This window comes from Loxodonta africana, chromosome 6 (assembly GCF_030014295.1).
Source record: "Loxodonta africana isolate mLoxAfr1 chromosome 6, mLoxAfr1.hap2, whole genome shotgun sequence".
NCBI classification, from domain to species: domain Eukaryota; kingdom Metazoa; phylum Chordata; class Mammalia; order Proboscidea; family Elephantidae; genus Loxodonta; species Loxodonta africana.
The window spans coordinates 11,385,082-11,402,612 of NC_087347.1; the positions used below are offsets into that span (position 1 = coordinate 11,385,082).

Below are 17,531 nucleotides of genomic sequence, written 5' to 3' on the forward strand. Positions count from 1 at the left end.
GGGACTGATGCTTGGGCCTCACAGTACTGAGGCAGAGCAATCTCCAGGAGGCTCACGGCCCAGCCAGACCACAGCCCGGTGACACTGGGAAATTCCCTCACTGACCCCCGGAGGCTCTTCTGTCCTCCAGAAGGCTCACACCCCAGCCAGACAGCTGCCCGGGGACTCTCAGAGTGTCACACGCTGGTCTCATGCTAACCTTGGGAGATTTTTCTGTACCCTTGCTCTTCTGGGTTCAGGCATGGGATCAAGAAAAACAGGACCTGCTGGTCCTCCACGGGCCTGTCTCCTCTGGGGGCTGCAGAAGGGCAGCACAGCTGGCAGAAACAGCCCCAAATTTACAGTTGCTGGGATAGGACAGGAAACCCTGGTGGCATAGTGGTTAAGAACTATGGCTGCTAACCAAAAGGTCAGCAGTTCAAATCCACCAGGCGCTCCTTGGAAACTCTATGGAGTTTACTGTGTCCTATAGGGTTGCTATGAGTTGGAATCAACTTGACGGTGTGCTTGGTTTTTAATTTTGGGGGGAGGGGAAATTGTTGTTGTCGTTAGGTGCCGTCGAGTCGGTTCCGACTCATAGTGACCCTATGCACAACAGAACGAAACACTGCCCAGTCCTGCGCCATCCTCACAATCATTGTTATGCTTCAGCTCATTGTTGCAGCCACTGTGTTAATCCACCTCTTTGAGGGTCTTCCTCTTTGCCACTGACGCTGTACTCTGCCAAGCATGATGTCCTTCTCCAAGGACTCATCCCTCCTGACAACATGTCCAAAGTATGTAAGACGCAGTCTCGCCATCCTTGCTTCTAAGGAGCATTCTGGTTGTACTTCTTCCAAGACAGATCTGTTCGTTCTTTTGGCGTCAACTCTTCTTCGGTCTTCCTTATTCATTGTCCAGCTTTCACATGCATATGATGCGACTGAAAATACCATGGCTTGGGTCAGGCGCACCTTTGTCTTCGGGGTGACATCTTTGCTCTTCAACACTTTGAAGAGGTTCTTTGCAGCAGATTTGCCCAGTACAATGTGTCTTTCCGTTTCTTGACTGCTGCTTCCATGGCTGTTGATTGTGGATCCAAGTAAAATGAAATCCTTGACTTCAATCTTTTCTCGTTTAGCATGATGTTGCTCATTGGTCCAGTTGTGAGGATTTTTGTTTTCTTTATGTTGAGGTGTAATCCATACTGAAGGCTGTGGTCTTTGATCTTCATTAGTGCTTCAAGTGCTCTTCACTTTCAGCAAGCAAGGTTGTGTCATTGGCATAACGCAGGTTGTTAAGAAGTCTTCCTTCAATCCTAATGCCTCGTTCTTCTTCATATAGTCCAGCTTCTCAGATTATTTTTTCAGCAAACAGATTAAATAGGTATGGTGAAAGAATACAACCCTGCTGCACACCTTTCCTGACTTTAAACCAATCAGTATCCCCTTGTTCTGTCTGAACAACTGCCTCTTGATCTATGTAAAGGTTCCTCATGAGCACAATTAAGTGTTCTGGAATTCCCATTCTTCACAGTGTTATCCATAGTTTGTTATGATCCACACAGTCGGATGCCTTTGCATAGTCAATAAAACATAGGTAAACATCCTTCTGGTATTCTCTGCTTTCAGCCAGGATCCATCTGACATCAGCAATGATCCCTGGTTCCACGTCCTCTTCTGAAACCGGCCTGAATTTCTGGCAGTTCCCTGTCGATATACTGTTGCAGCCGTTTTTGAATGATCTTCAGCAGAATTTTGCTTGCGTGTGATATTAATGCTATTGTTCTATAATTTCCACATTCGGTTGGATCACCTTTCTTGGGAATAGGCATAAATATGGCTCTCTTCCAGTCAGTTGGCCAGGAAGCTGTCTTCCATATTTCTTGGCATAGACGAGTGAGCACCTCCAGTGCTGCATTCATTTGTTGGAACATCTCAATTGATATTCCATCAATTCCCGGAGTCTTGTTTTTCGCCAATGCCTTCAGAGCAGCTTGGGCTTCTTCCTTCAGTACCATCGGTTCCTGATCATATGCCACCTCTTGAAATGGTTGAATATCAACTAATTCTTTTTGGTATAATGACTCTATGTATTCCTTCCATCTTCTTTTGATGCTTCCTGCATCATTTAATGTTTTCCCCATGGAATCCTTCACTATTGCAACTCGAGGCTTGAATTTTTTCTTCTGTTCTTTCAGCTTGAAAAACGCCGAGTGTGTTCTTCCCTTTTGGTTTTCCATCTCCAGCTCTTTGCACATGTCATTATAATACTTTGTCTTCTCAAGAGGCCCTCTGAAATCTTCTGTTCAGTTCTTTTACTTCATGAATTCTTGCTTTTGCTTCAGCTGCTCGACGCTCAAGAGCAAGTTTCAGAGTCTCCTCTGACATTCATCTTGGTCTTTTCTTTCTTTCCTGTCTTTTCAGTGACCTCTTGCTTTCTTCATGGATGATGTCCTTGATGTCATTCCATAACTCGTCTGGTCTTTGGTCACTAGTGTTCAATGTGTCAAATTTATTCTTCAGATGGTCTCTAAATTCAGGTGGGATATACTCAAGGTCATATTTTGGCTCTCGTGGACTTGCTCTGATTTTCTTCAGTTTCAACTTGAACTTGCATATGAGCAATTGATGGTCTGTTCCAGTCAGCCCCTGGCCTTGTTCTGACTGATGATATTGAGCTCTTCCATCATCTTTTTCCACAGATGTAGTCAATTTGATGTCTGTGTGTTCCATCTGGCGAGGTCCGTGGTTATAAAAATAGTCACCGTTTATGTTGGTGAAAGAAGGTATTTACAATGAAGAAGTCGTTGGTCTTGCAAAATTCTAGCACTTGATCTCCGGCATCATTTCTATCACCAAGGCCGTATTTTCCAACTGCTGATCCTTCTTCTTTGTTTCCAACTTTCGCGTTCCAATCGCCAGTAATTATCAATGCATCTTGACTGCATGTTCGATCAATTTCAGACTGCAGCAGCTGATAAAAATCTTCTATTTTTTCATCTTTGGCCCTAGTGGTTGGTGCATAAATCTGAATAATACTCGGATTAACTGGTCTTCCTTGTAATCGTATGGATATTATCCTATCACTGACAGTGTTGTACTTCAGAATAGATCTTGAAAAACGTTCTTTTTGACGATGAATGCAACACCATTCCTCTTCGAGTTGTCATTCCCAACATAGTAGACTATATGATTGTCTGATTCAAAATGGCCAATACTAGTCCATTTCAGCTCACTAATGCTTAGGATATAGATGTTTATGCGTTCCATTTCATTTTTGACGATTTCCAATTTTCCTAGATTCATACTTTGTACATTCCAGGTTCCGATTATTAATGGATGTTTGCAGCTGTTTCTTCTCATTTTGAGTCATGCCACATCAGCAAATGAAGCTCCCGAAAGCTTTACTCCATCCACGTCATTAAGGTCGACTCTACTTTGAGGAGGCAGCTCTTCCCCAGTCATCTTTTGAGTGCCTTCCAACCTGGGGAGTTCATCTTCCAGCACTATATCAGACAATGTTCTGCTGCTATTCAAGGTTTTCACTGGCTAATGCTTTTCAGAAGTAGACTGCGGGGTCCTTCTTCCTAGTCTGTCTTAGTCTGGAATCTCAGCTGAAACCTGTCCTCCATGGGTGACCCTGCTGGTATCTGAATACCGGTGGCATAGCTACCAGCATCACAGCAACACACAAGCCCCCACAGTACGACAAACTGACAGACACGTGGTAGGGAGGGGAGGGGAAATGCAAGGCTGCAAATTGGGTCAAAAGAAACATTCAAACCCTTCTCATCTGGAGCTACCGAAGCTCTCCAAAGCGTGGCTTGTTTCTCATATCTAAAAACCAAAAACCCAAACCCACTGCTGGCGAGTCGATTCCGACTCATAGTGACCCTATAGGACAGAGTAGAACTGCCCCATAGAGTTTCCAAGGAGCGCCTGGCGGATTTGAACTGCTGATGTCTTAGTTCGCAGCTGTTGCACTTAACTACTGTGCCACCAAGGTTTCCCTCAAATCTAAAGCACTGCCTATTTGTCAACTCCCTTGAAAGCAAACTGCTAAACAACTTATTAACGCTTCCTTTCTTTAAAAAACTTTAACTCTCTGAAAGGAAATATGGAAAAACAGTGCCAGGAAGTTTTGAAGTCCTCCCCAACATTACTCTGCTTGAAAGGGGTAAACGTGATCGTTTATGGAAAAGATGAATTTCACGTAGTAAAACTCCACCTGCTGGGAACAGAGGGTTATGTCTTCAACCCTTAGAAAAAGCAGAATACATACTGGGCATGCTTCCTCACATAATCACTGAGGCCGTGCTCAACATGCGCTAAGACAAAAAAAAAAAAAAAAGACAAAGCTCCGGCAAAGTCCCCGACTGGGGCCACTGCTTTCATGTTAACTTAAGTGTTGTTCACCTTACTGAAAAATGAACAGTACGGGGAAAAACTATTGACCAAAAAAACAAAAAACCCACATCATTTTGTACAAAATAAACTTAAGATTGGAATTCCTACTTTGAATGTTAAAAAATGGAAATACTTTATAAGACCAGGTGTTCCACTGAGCTGACTCTGACTCACAGTGACCCAATGGGGCAGGGTAGAACTGCGCCATAGGGTTTCCAAGGCTATATAAGTCTTTATGGGAGCAGACTGCTGGGTCTTCTCTCCCATGCAGCAGCTGGTGGGTTCGAACCACTGACCTTTCAGTTAGCAGCAAAGTGCTTAACCATTGCACCACAGAGGCTTCTCATTTCACTAGGTCAAGGTAAAGGTTAAAGATACTAGAAGAATTCTTTCCTCTCCCATGCTGTAGTGTTTTCTAGCAGGGCTGCTGCAGTTTACTTCCCTTAGGGACATGGCTTGGGTTCTCTTCATTTCTCCAGCCTTAGTTACCTGATTTGCAAAATGAAGTTAACACCACCAGCCTTCCCAGCAAAGTGCCCCTCAAGAAATCGCAGAGAAGCATTACAGCAAAGCACTTCATCAACATTTACACGTTTAAAGCACTCAAGTGCCAAGTCAGGACTTCTCTCCATCTCTGTCCCTTCCTCGTTACTGAAAAAGAGGTCAGCAAAGTGGTTCTTATAAAAAGTTTAATCTAGATGACTTACCTTTGTTACTTGGTCCATTTTCCTTCTGGGATGAGAGTGAAGTTCAGGAAAACACGCATTCACGATAGAGTACTTGGGGTTCCTAACATTGTGTGCCCAACCTGAGAAAGAACTTCAGTGTAAAAAAGGAGAAAAAAATAATTCTTAAGACAGTGGAGGCCAGCTTCCAGATATGGCTATCGATAGCTGAGACAGTTTACTGAATTCTGAATACTTGGAAGACTCATTCCCAAATAAATCCTCTTCTCTCTACCTCAATTGTCACTGTGAGCGCAAGTCTTGCATTATTTCAATGACCTAACTGGCCTTGTGGTTGTTTGCTGCCGGTGAGTCAGCCCCCGACCCACGGTGACCCCATGCACAACGGAATAAATGCTGCCTGGTCCTGTGCCATCGCTACCATCCGCTGGGCATCAGACCATTGTGATCCATAGGGTTTTCACTGACTGATTTTTGGAAGGAGATCGCCAGACCCTTCTGCCTAGTCTTAGTCTGGAAGCTCCACTGAAACCTATACAGAGTCACAGCGACACACGGCCTTCACTGACAGATGGGTGATGGCTGTGCAGGAGGCATACTGGCCAGGACTCAAACCTGGGTCTCCCCCGTATGCCAGTAACAGCTGCCATGGAGTCCCACTCACGGCGACCACACGCGTGTCAGAGCGCTCCGTAAGATTTTCGGTGGCTGTAAGTCATCAGGCCTTTCTTCTGAGTTGCCTCTGGAAAAACTGGAACTTCCCAACTCTCAGTTAAAAGCCTAACAGTTAACAGACAGGCCGTGTCACTCAGGGATTCCAGGTTTTCCCCAGGGAAGGTGAGAATTCTACCACTGAACCAGCACCGCCCCCAAGTGGCCTTCTGATCCCCTGCAAAAGACCTTCCCAGGGCTACCAAAGCACTCCACTGAGACTGCAGATCTGAAGTCACACCCTTTAATTCCACACTTTATGGTAAGCAAATTGAGATGGGGATGAAAACAGCATGGTACGTGGCTATGATCACAGAGTCTGGAGCCAGGCTGCCTGAGTGGAAATCTCAACTCCTACACTTTGCCTGCATAACTGAAGGCAAGTTACTTCAATTCTTTTGTTTTATTTTTAATTTTTTTGGTAATAGTTTTATTGAAATATAATTCGCATACTACATAATTCACCCATTCCAAGTGTCCATTTCAATAGTTTTTGGTATATTCACAGACCTGTGCCACCATCACCACTGATTAATTTTAAAGCATTTTCATTACCCCCCAAAAGAAACCCTGTACCCATTAGTGAGGAATACTGGTGGCACAGTCGTTAAGTGTTGAGCTGCTAATCTAAAGGTCATCGGTTCAAACCCAGCAACCGCTCCTTGGGAGAAAGATGTGGTGGTCTGCATCTGTAGAGATGACAGCCTTGGAAACCCTATGGGGCAGTTCTACTCTGTCCTATAGGGTCTCTATGAGTCAGAACTGACTCGACGGCAACAGGTTTGGTTTTGGATTTCCCCATTAGCAGTCACTCCCTATTTTCTATAAGAAACATGTATCGCTTTTATAATCAGGGGAAAAATGATTTTTACAAATGTGGACATGTCATTGTCCTGCTCAGAAGGCTTCAAAGGCTCTTTACACTCACAGGACCTACACAACCTTGGGACCTGGCCGCTGCCCATTCTCTGACTGTGTCTAGCTCAGTCCTTCTGCTCCAGCAACACTGAAGTCTCTGCAATTTCCCAAACACACTGCCTCAGGGCCTTTGCACAGGCTGTCCCCTCTACCTGGAATTCCTCCTTCTTTCTGCCTGCTCACAAATTCCCGTTTTCTTGTTCAAAGCCCTAACTCAGCTAAGAGAACTACATCTTGGCCTTTTCTTCATATCCCTAATTCCTAGCACAATATTTTAACTTGTAGCAGAAATTTTTAAAATGTGCCATGCAGAAGTGCCAATATTTCCATGTAACGAGGAAAAGAATGGAATAATATTTATAGTTACCTGCTGTGTTTCAGTGTATTTGCTTCAAGGCATGTTGAATAGAATGAGAGGTGACAAGTCCGTGCAAATTATAATACTAACAGCTAACATTTATTAAGCACTTACTACATGCTATGCGGTTTGTTTGTTTTTTTAAATAATATTTTAATGTATTTCAGGTTAAAGTTTACACAACAAATTAGGTTCCCATTTAACAGTTTTTAATTCAAATTGTTTGGTGACATTGGTAACAATTTTCACAGTGTGTCAGCATTGTTATTGTTTCTGCTCTGTTCTGTTTCCATTGATATAGCTTTCCTTTCCCTCTTTGCCTTCTCATCTTTAATTCGTGTAAATGTTGACTGTTTGGTCTCAAATAGTTGATTGTTTAAGGGAACACATTACTCATGGGTGGTCTTGTTTATTTTATGAGCCAATGTATTATTTGTTTGAAAGACGACCTCCAGAAATAGCTTCAGTTCCAAGTTCAAAGAGTATCTTAGGGCAATAGTCTCAGGGATTCCTCTAGTCTCTACCAGTCCAGTGGGCCTGGCCTCTTTTAGGAATTTGAGTTTTCTTCTACATTTTCCTCCCATTTTATATAGGACCTTCTATTGTGTCCCTGGTGAGAACAGTCAGTAGTCATATCCAGGCACCATCTAGTTCTTCTGGTCTCAGGTTAGACAAGGCCGTGGTTCGTGTAAGCTATTAGTCCTGTGGACTAGTTTCTTCTTTGAGTCTTTGGTTTCCTTCATTCTCTTTTGTTCCATACGAGTAGAGACCAACAGTTGTATCTTAGATGGCTGCTTGTAAGCTTTTAAGACCCCAGACGCTACTCACCAAAATAGGACATTATGTTTGTAGGACATTATCTTTGAGAACTACGTTATGCCAACTGACTAAGTTGTCCCCCAAGACTATGGTCCTGCAAGTTGCTTGAAGTACCACACTGTTTTAAGCAAGTTACATGTATTAACTCAATGCTCGTAATATTCCTATGAAGTAAGTACTACTATTAATATAAAACCAGTTGTCATCCAGTCAATTCTAACTCATGGCAACCCCAGGTGTGTCAGAGTACAACTGTGGAGGTAACAGTTGATTTGTTGGAAGGAGAACGCCAGGCCTTTCTTCTAAGGTGCTTCTGGGTGGACTTGAACCTTCAACCTTTCAGTTAGCAGTTGAGCACATTAACTGTTTGCAGCAACCAGAGACTCATTATTAATATACTAATATATTATTAATATAATGAATATAATTTACTATCTAAAAAAATTTCCTTCATATTCTTAACATTAAAAGTTTCAAGAAATGCTTTTACAAAAAATATTAAAATAATCATACGCTAGATTGGAAATCTCTCCCCATTTCACTGAAAACTGTTATTTGTATACGGAGCTCTAAGAGAAAAAATGATTGGACATGCAAACACTGTGATACTATAGGCTGAGGAAAGTATCTGAGCAAAAGCCATAAGCATATAAAAGCCCTGGGAAGAGATGAGTTCAGTTTGACTGGGGACAGCTGTGAGACCAGGCTAGAGAATTTGAATACAGGCAACAAGGAGATACCAACAGCTTAAGAATCTGAAGTGCCCCTGAGACTATCGCTCTGAGAAACCCTTTAAACTCTGTACTGAAACCACACCTGGAGCTCACCTTTCAGTTAAATAACAGATTCGTTACCCGTGAGTACTGTGCCCCATTAAAAAAAAATCATCTATATGAGACCAAACAGTCAACATCTACCCTAAAGCAAAAATGAGAAGTAAACGGGTGAGGGCCTCGGAAAGCTAGATAAATGGAAACGGAACAAGAAAGTAAATAATGAGAATGCTGACTCACTGTGCAAAATGTAACTAATGTAACTGAACAACATGTATTAAAAAAAAAACAAAACCCATTGCCGTCAAGTCGTCTCTGACTCATAGCGACCCTACAGGACAGACTAGAACTGCCCCATAGGGTTTCCAAGGAGTGCCTGGTGGGTTCGAACTGCCGACCTTTTGGTTAGCAGCCACAGCACTTACCCACTATGCCACCAGGGTTTCCAAACAATATGTATTGTTGTTGTTGTTGTTAGGTGCCGTCGCGTCGGTTCCAACTCATAGCCACCCAATGGACAATGGAACGAAACACTGCCCAGTCCGGAGTCATCCTTACAATCGTTGCCATGCTTGGGCTCACTGTTGCAGTCACTGTGTCAATCCACCTCGCTGAGGGTCTTCCTCTTCTCCGCTGACCCTGTACTCTGCCAAGCATGACGCCCTTCTCCAGGGACTGATCCCTCCTGACAACAAGTCCAAAGTATGTAAGACGCAGTCTCGCCATCCTTGCTTCTAAAGAGCATTCTGGTTGTACTTCTTCCAAGACAGATCTGTTTGTTCTTTTGGCAGTCTATGGTATACTCAACATTCTTTGCCAACACCACAATTCAAAGGCGTCAATTCTTCTTCGGTCTTCCTTATTCATTGTCCAGCTTTCACATGCATATGATGCGATTGAAAATACCATGGCTTGGGTCAGGCGCACCTTAGTCTTCAAGGTGACATCTCTGCTCTTCAACACTTTAAAGAGGTCCTTTGCAGCAGATTTGCCCAGTGCAACGCGTCTTTTGATTTCTTGACTGCTGCTTCCATGGCTGTTGATTGTGGATCCAAGTAAAATGAAATCCTTGACAACTTCAATCTTTTCTCCATTTATCATGATGTTGCTCATTGGTCCAGTCGTGAGGATTTCTGTTTTCTTTATGCTGAGGTGCAATCCATACTGAAGGCTGTGGTCTCTGATCCTCATTAGTAGGTGCTTCAAGTCCTCTTCACTTTCAGCAAGCAAGGTTTTGTCATCTGCATAACGCAGGTTGTTAATGAGTCTTCCTCCAATCCTGATGCCCCGTTCTTCGTATAGTCCAGCTTCTCGGATTATTTGCTCAGCATACAGATTCAATAGGTATGGTGAAAGACTACAATCCTGACACACACCTTTCCTGACTTTAAACCAACCAGTATCCCCTTGTTCTGTCGGAACAACTGCTTCTTGATCTATGTAAAGGTTCCTCATGAGCACAATTAAGTGTTCTGGAATTCCCATTCTTCATCACGTTATCCTAATGTGTTATGATCCACACAGTCGAATGACTTGCATAGTCAATAAAAAACAGGTAAATATCCTTCTGGTACTCTCTGCTTTCAGCCAGGATCCATTTGACGTCAGCAATGATATCCCTGGTTCCACGTTCTCTTCTGAAACCGGCCTGAATTTCTGGCAGTTCCCTGTCGATATACTGTTACAGCCGTTTTTGAATGATCTTCAGCAAAATTTTGCTTGTGTGTGATATTAATGATATTGTTCTATAATTTCCACATTCGGTTGGATCACCTTTCTCAGGAATAGGCATATATATGGCTCTCTTCCAGTCAGTTGGCCGGGAAGCTGTCTTTCATATTTCTTGGCATAGACAAGTGAGCACCTCCAGTGCTGCATCTGTTTGTTGAAACATCTCAATTGATATTCTATCAATTCCTGAAGCCTTGTTTTTCGCCAATGCCTTCAGAGCAGCTTGGACTTCTTCCTTCAGTGCCATCGGTTCCTGATCATATGCCACCTCTTGAAATGGCTGAACATCAACTAATTCTTTTTGGTACAATGACTCTCTGTATTCCTTCCATCTTCTTTTGATGCTTCCTGCGTCACTGAATATTTTCTCCATAGAATCCTTCACTATTGCAACTCGAGGCTTGAATTTTTTCTTCTGTTCTTTCAGCTTGAGAAACGCCGAGTGTGTTCTTCCTTTTTGGTCTTCCATCTCCAGCTCTTTGCACATGTCATTATAATACTTTACTTTGTCTTCTCAAGCCGCCCTTTGAATTCTTCTGTTCAGTTCTTCTACTTCATGAATTCTTTCTTTTGCTTTAGCGGCTCAATGCTCAAGAGCAAGTTTCAGAGTCTCCTCTGACATTCATCTTGGTCTTTTCTTTCTTTCCTGTCTTTTCAGTACCTCTTGCTTTCTTCATGGATGATGTCCTTGATGTCATTCCACAACTCGTCTGGTCTTTGGTCACTAGTGTTCAATGCGTCAAATCTATTCTTCAGATGGTCTCTAAATTCAGGTGGGATATACTCAAGGTCATATTTTGGCTCTCGTGGACTTGCTCTGATTTTCTTCAGTTTCAACTTGAACTTGCATATAAGCAATTGATGGTCTGTTCCATAGTTAGCCCCTGACCTTGTTCTGACTGATGATATTGAGCTTTTCCATCGTCTCTTTCCACAGATGTAGTCCATTTGATTTCTGTGTGTTCCATCTGGCACGGTCCATGTGTATAGTCGCCGTTTATGTTGGTGAAAGAAGGTATTTGCAATGAAGAAGTCGCTGGTCTTGCAAAATTCTAGCATTCAATCTCCGGCATTGTTTCTGTCACCAAGGCCATATTTTCCAACTGCTGATCCTTCTTCTTTGTTTCCAACTTTCGCGTTCCAATCGCCAGTAATTATCAATGCATCTTGACTGCATGTTCGATCAATTTCAGACTGCAGCAGCTGATAAAAATCTTCTATTTCTTCATCTTTGGCCCTAGTGGTTGGTGCATAAATTTGAATAATAGTCATATTAACTGGTCTTCCTTGTAGGTGTATGGATATTATCCTATCACTGACAGCGTTGTACTTCAGGATAGATCTTGAAACGTTCTTTTTGACGATGAATGCAACACCATTCCTCTTCGAGTTGTCATTCCCAACATAGTAGACTATATGATTGTCTGATTCAAAATGGCCAATACCAGTCCATTTCAGCTCACTAATGCCTAGGATATCGATGTTTATGTGTTCCATTTCATTTTTGATGATTTCCAATTTTCCTAGATTCATACTTTGTACATTCCAGGTTCCAATTATTAATGGATGTTTGCAGCTGTTTCTTCTCATTTTAAGTCGTGCCACATCAGCAAATGAAGGTCCCGAAAGCTTTACTCCATTCACATCATTAAGGTCAATTCAACTTTGAGGAGGCAGCTCTTCCCCAGTCATCTTTTGAGTGCCTTCCAACCTCGGGGGGCTCATCTTCCAGCACTAAATCAGACAATGTTCCACTGCTATTCATAAGGTTTTCACTGGCTAATGCTTTTCAGAAGTAGACTGCGGGGTCCTTCTTCCTAGTCTGTCTTAGTCTAGAAGCTCAGCTGAAATCTGTCCTCCATGGATGACCCTGCTGGTATCTGAATACCGGTGGCATAGCTTCCAGCATCACAGCAACACGCAAGCCCTTACAGTACAACAAACTGACAGACACGTCGGGGAAACAATATGTATAGAATTTGTTAAATGGGAAGCTAATTTACTGTGTAAACTTTCACCAAAAACACAGTAAAATGTTGTATTAAAAAAAAAAAAGAAAAGCTGAAGTAGAATAAATGTATTATGAAATTCCAGAGACAAAAGAGATTCAATTAGGAAAAGGGGGTCAAATGTTCCGGTGTTTAAAGGAAGCAGACACACAATGCAAGGTTGCAACCAATATCACAAAAGAACTTGTATATACATTTTTGAATGAGAAGCTAATTTGCACTGTAAACTCTCACCTAAAGCACAATAAAATTTTTTTAAAAAGGAAGCAGACAACATTTTGCAGCAAAGTAGCATAAACATTTCATTAAATTCAGTAAAACAAATGTGAACTTTACAATTCAAAATGCCATATCTTGTTAAAAAATGAGTTAACTTTTGAAACATTCTTATTCAGAATAAATGGAGAGAAGCATCCTCAAAGGCTGACAAGCTTTGGGAAACTCAGTCTGCCACGGGTGGGACGACCCACCTTCCACTCTGGCCGGGAGAGTCGTGTTCACAGCTGTTGCCCTGGGATCATGCCCAGCAAGTGCCTGCCTCACTCTCGAAAGTGTCCTGGTTTGAACTGGACTGTGATGATGGCTGCACAACTCTACATATTCACTCCAAATCAATGAAGGGTATACTGACAGTGGGTAAATTTTCTGCTGTGTAACCATTCCTCAACAAAATTGTTTTTTTTTAAATGTCTTAATTTGAATGATAAGTTACACAGTCACTGATCCATATTACATGGCCTCGAGCTTAAAAGCAATTGGCTCATCTCCTTCTTCTGCCAAAGGACAATTATTCCAAGGGGTTCTATTCCACAAAACAGAACAAAACCCGTTGCCAACAACTCCAACTCACAGACAGACTTTTTTCCCCTACTAAGACAGCTTCTAGGCACATGGTGTAAATAAGCCTCTCGCCGAGTCTCAGAGACCCTGAGCACAGAGCTGACCCTCTACAGGCCTTGGCCCACTCTCCCAGGAGTGTTTCATTCATCCTGTATGTATCACAGCAACACTGTCAATCACCGTGGTTTAGGGCGCAGCCTGAGCCAGTGTGCTACTCCAAATAAAATCTGCCCTAACACAGTAGGTGGTCTCCATTTGCTTCAAAAGGATACACAGAGTGTTAAAAGCCTTGGCATGTGACCAGCTTTAAAAATTAAAGCCAGAAACTTTTCCAACTTCAACTTTAACTCTGGAGTCCAGGAATCCTGAAGGAAAAAACAAAGAGACAAAAATCAAAGCACTGGATCACTAAATGCAGATGGTGTCACCCAGTAGATGTGGCCCTTAGATCAAAGAGCCCTGCCAGAGTCATTGTAACCAGAAGTGAGGTGTCTTGCCAGTGAGGTGACACTGAAAAACAGCTTTTAGGACATCTGACCAATTCACTTATACAAGATTCAAATCGCTCTGTCCATAATTGGAATAGTTCACATATTTTAACACAAGCATGGTAAGTAACCTCATTAGGTTGAATACTAAAAATAATTCAGTCCAGTTTAGGCACACACAGCGCAGGTAAGCATAACAGTTTTCACTAAGTTACCACGTTTTCCAACGAAACAGACTCATTTCCTTACTCCTATCTGAATACGAAAAAAAGGACAAAAGCTATTATCAGCTCCAAATACTCCATCATGTGAAAAATTATGATATACTTTTGGTTTGATTTATCCCTGAAAAATAAATGATTTATCTCAACTTGCTCATTAAGAAAGAAAAAACGACTTAATAAAAGAAAATGTGACAGCAGTGACCTTTCTCAGAGCAATTTTCCTCAAAGCCCTCACACAAAGACACCTTTCATCCAAACCAAGAAATTCAGAACCGTAAGGTATGGCACCAGGAACTCCTATCCCTCCTCCTCTTAGATCCTGCCCTGGCTCAGAGACCTTCCCACCCTCCCCACTTTCTCCTCTTCTCCAGCCCCATCTCCTCCTCCACACCTCCTACCACCTACCCAATCAAAATATCCAGTAAGTCATCCAACTTTTGGAAAAAACACTGCCAAATGAGCAGAAAGTTCTTCTTTTTCAAAGATTTTTTAACTTCCTGGCACTGTATGATAACTTAGTTTATAACGTGTGCCACAGCTCAAGGCTCTCTGTGCTCAATCATGTAAAAAGAATCTCAGGAAAGGACTGCCATGTTGGCCTTCATAAATCCAGACATCTTAAAAATCAAAGGCGACCCAAAAAAAACAATGACCTTACTTGGGGCATGCTGACTGCCAGTTAGACTGCTGTTATATAATTCTGTATAACCAAAAAGTTTTTGTTTTCAATTGAATTACTTATGATATAAATAATTAAACTGAAAACATAACGATAGGGATAAGACTGGGATAAAACTTCTCTAAGCAATGAATCCCCTATCTTTCCCTTCGCTGTGCAGATTTTTTTCTGTGATTTTGGCATTGCGAGTAAGAACATTTCCTCGGCCTGACGGGCGCTTGACTATCAAGATTCCAAATGAAGTTTAACGAGATGAAGGCTGAGCTTAGTGGGCTGGTTCCGCTGCGTTGTCTGAGAAAAATCACTCCCCCTCTTTATATCATAGTTTCTCCATTTGCTGAATGTAGACTTGCAACTATATTAGTGATTGACTTTTTTTTCCAAACAACAGAACCCCTTGTATCTTTTTAAATATAACATAAGCAGATTGTGGATTTTCAAAGCATCATTCAGGAACCACCAGTGTGTACAAAGGGAACCACAATGTTGCCCAGGATCCGACACAACAGACAAAAGCAACCGCTCACCTGGAAGAGTTCTTTAAAGGACGGGTGTACCATAGGGTTGGGAACAAAAGGAAGGGCATAGTAAGGAAGAAACTCTGTTGTCTGGCTCAGTGCTGCCCCTTTGGTCTCCAGGTAGGTTTTGAAATAAGAAATTCTTTCATCCAACTCCTCTTTGTCCTAGGAGGAAGGGAGAAGCCTGTTTTAGGTCTCCAGTTCACCCAGCCTTAGTAGTTTAATAATGTGCTGAGAAGCCAATGCTTCTTTAGTTCCTACCATATGGCTCATATCCTCACCATCTGGGAAGGAGCCTGGTGGCATCGTGGTTAAGCACTCTGCTGTTAACCAGAAGGAAGGTTAGCAATCCAAACCCCCCAGTCGCTCTTCAGGAGGAAGATGTAGCAGTCTGTTTCTGTAAAGATTATAGCCTTGGAAACCCTATGAGGCAGTTCTACTCTGCCCTGTAGGATTGGTATGAGTAGGAATCAACTTGATGCAATGTGTTTGGTTTGGGTTGGGTTTCCCCATCTGGCCTAGCAAGTGAGCTGTCTCCACTCATTCTAACATTACTTCAAAGTTCAACCGTTAATGAAACTTTCTCAGGAATATCCAAGAACTACCACAAAACTAAATTAATGCTCATCTGAAGACACAACAAACTAATGTTTTCCTCTCACACAGCATTTAGACCAACTCAAAACCCAAGATGAACTTACAGGTTTTCCTACAGAGTGTTTCAGAAGATAGATGGCAAAATGGATGTGAAGATAGAATTCCAACTTCTGGGCAAGGGCGTCCCCATCTCGGATTGAACCAGGAATGTGCTCCTTCCACAGATCGAAGAATGCCTTCTGGTGTCCACTGTCAAATGCAGCAATGAGATCCTTCTGTGGAGAAGACAGCAGACTGAACCTGTCCTAAGGGATGCCTGTTGCCCTAACTCTCCAAGTCCTCACAACCCCCCAAACCTTAGATGCTCCATGTGCCCCGTGGTCTCAGTGTGAGGAAATTAAGTTTCCTTCTCAGAGACGAAGGACAGAAAAGTAGAAATCCCGGAGGGCGCTGGGCTCCTGAGGCTGAGGTTCCTCAGACCAGCCCTGATTTCCTGCCCCTCTGGTTTATTTATTTATGAGTTGGAATCGACTTGATGGCACTTGGTTTTTTGGTTTTTTCTGGTTTATTGAGTCTGAACATTATAGAGAACAAATGAAACATTTAAGGTCTCTGAGCTGGAAGGAGTCAGGCACAGGTTGAATTTGAGGCCAGAGAACTCACATACACAGAACTACACTCAAGTCACCCTTGGGACTTGCTGACCCGCAGCATGCAGCTGATAAAACACAGGTGGGACCAAAAGCCCAGCTCTCCTCACACAGAACCGCATGCTCAGAGGCGGGCTGACGGCACACTCACAGTCCCTGACTGGTGGGAACTCACAGTGACTGACGCGGTCCATCTGGGCCTGGGAGGTGGGCGCTGCCCCTTGCCCCTCGGTGCCTGAAGCATTTTCAATGCATTTGAGATGGCCCTTTGGGAAGCTACCACAGACCCCGAGACACCCATACGGGGACAGTGACCGTCAGTTGCCCCAGGGAAGCATCAGCTGGAGACGGAGGAGGAAGCACAGGCTGGGGACCACGCTAACCGTGGGTACAAGGCTGACCAGGCGGGGCGGGGGTCTTTTCAGGCATTGCTGTAACTAGATGAAATAGAGAGTTTTGGAGAAAGGAGGTAGCAACCAGCATGCTTCCTGCCTCACAAGGAGAATAACTGGCCTGTCACAAAGTACCTAAATTTTGAGGATTTAGGTAAAAGGCAGAATAAAAAACTTCCTAATAGTCTAAAACAACAAGACTCACAGTGTTATCCTTTTTGTTTCAAATCCCCAAGATAACCATATCTCCTTTTTGTGCTTTTCTCGGAGGGGAAGTTCTATAGAATCACCAATTCCTCCACTTAGTTCCCACCATCACTCATTACCATTATCTGCTCATTGTTCTCCTACGCTTGTTTTTTAATGGTTTTAAGGTTTTCCTGCATAATTGTCTTTTTTTTTAATTTATATTTGACTTTTTTTTTTTTTACAACCAAGCTTATTAACACTATGAAATGAAAATGTACAGGCAGCAAGCATTGTTGCGGTGCTTCACTAGACTGAAGTCAAAGACATTCGTTAATTCACATGTGAATATTACAAAAATGTTCCCTCTGCCCTCTTGATCATGAACAATTGCCTCTGACTATTAAAAAAAAAAAAAAAAAATTTTTTTTTTTTTATCCCCTTACTATGGAAGGGGCTGGCATTCATTTGAACTAAACCTAGAATTTTTCAAAATAAGCCCTCATTTTAAAAATTACCCTAAATTCAAATGAAAACAATTTAAATAGTACTTTCTTTTCCAGA

The 17,531-nt window shown here is 42.6% G+C and overlaps 1 protein-coding gene across 1 annotated transcript in view; it reads right to left on the bottom strand.

The window, feature by feature from the left end:
* Positions 1 to 17,531, bottom strand: part of ARMC9 (armadillo repeat containing 9) — a 177,808-nt gene that overhangs the window by 137,250 nt on the left and 23,027 nt on the right. The window contains exons 4-7 of the mRNA XM_003417916.4: positions 15,844 to 16,014; positions 15,152 to 15,307; positions 13,506 to 13,598; positions 5,096 to 5,120 (exon numbers count right to left, since the gene is read on the bottom strand). Of these exons, the coding sequence (XP_003417964.3) occupies positions 5,096 to 5,120; positions 13,506 to 13,598; positions 15,152 to 15,307; positions 15,844 to 16,014 (445 nt within the window). The remainder of the gene's footprint in view (positions 1 to 5,095; positions 5,121 to 13,505; positions 13,599 to 15,151; positions 15,308 to 15,843; positions 16,015 to 17,531) is intronic.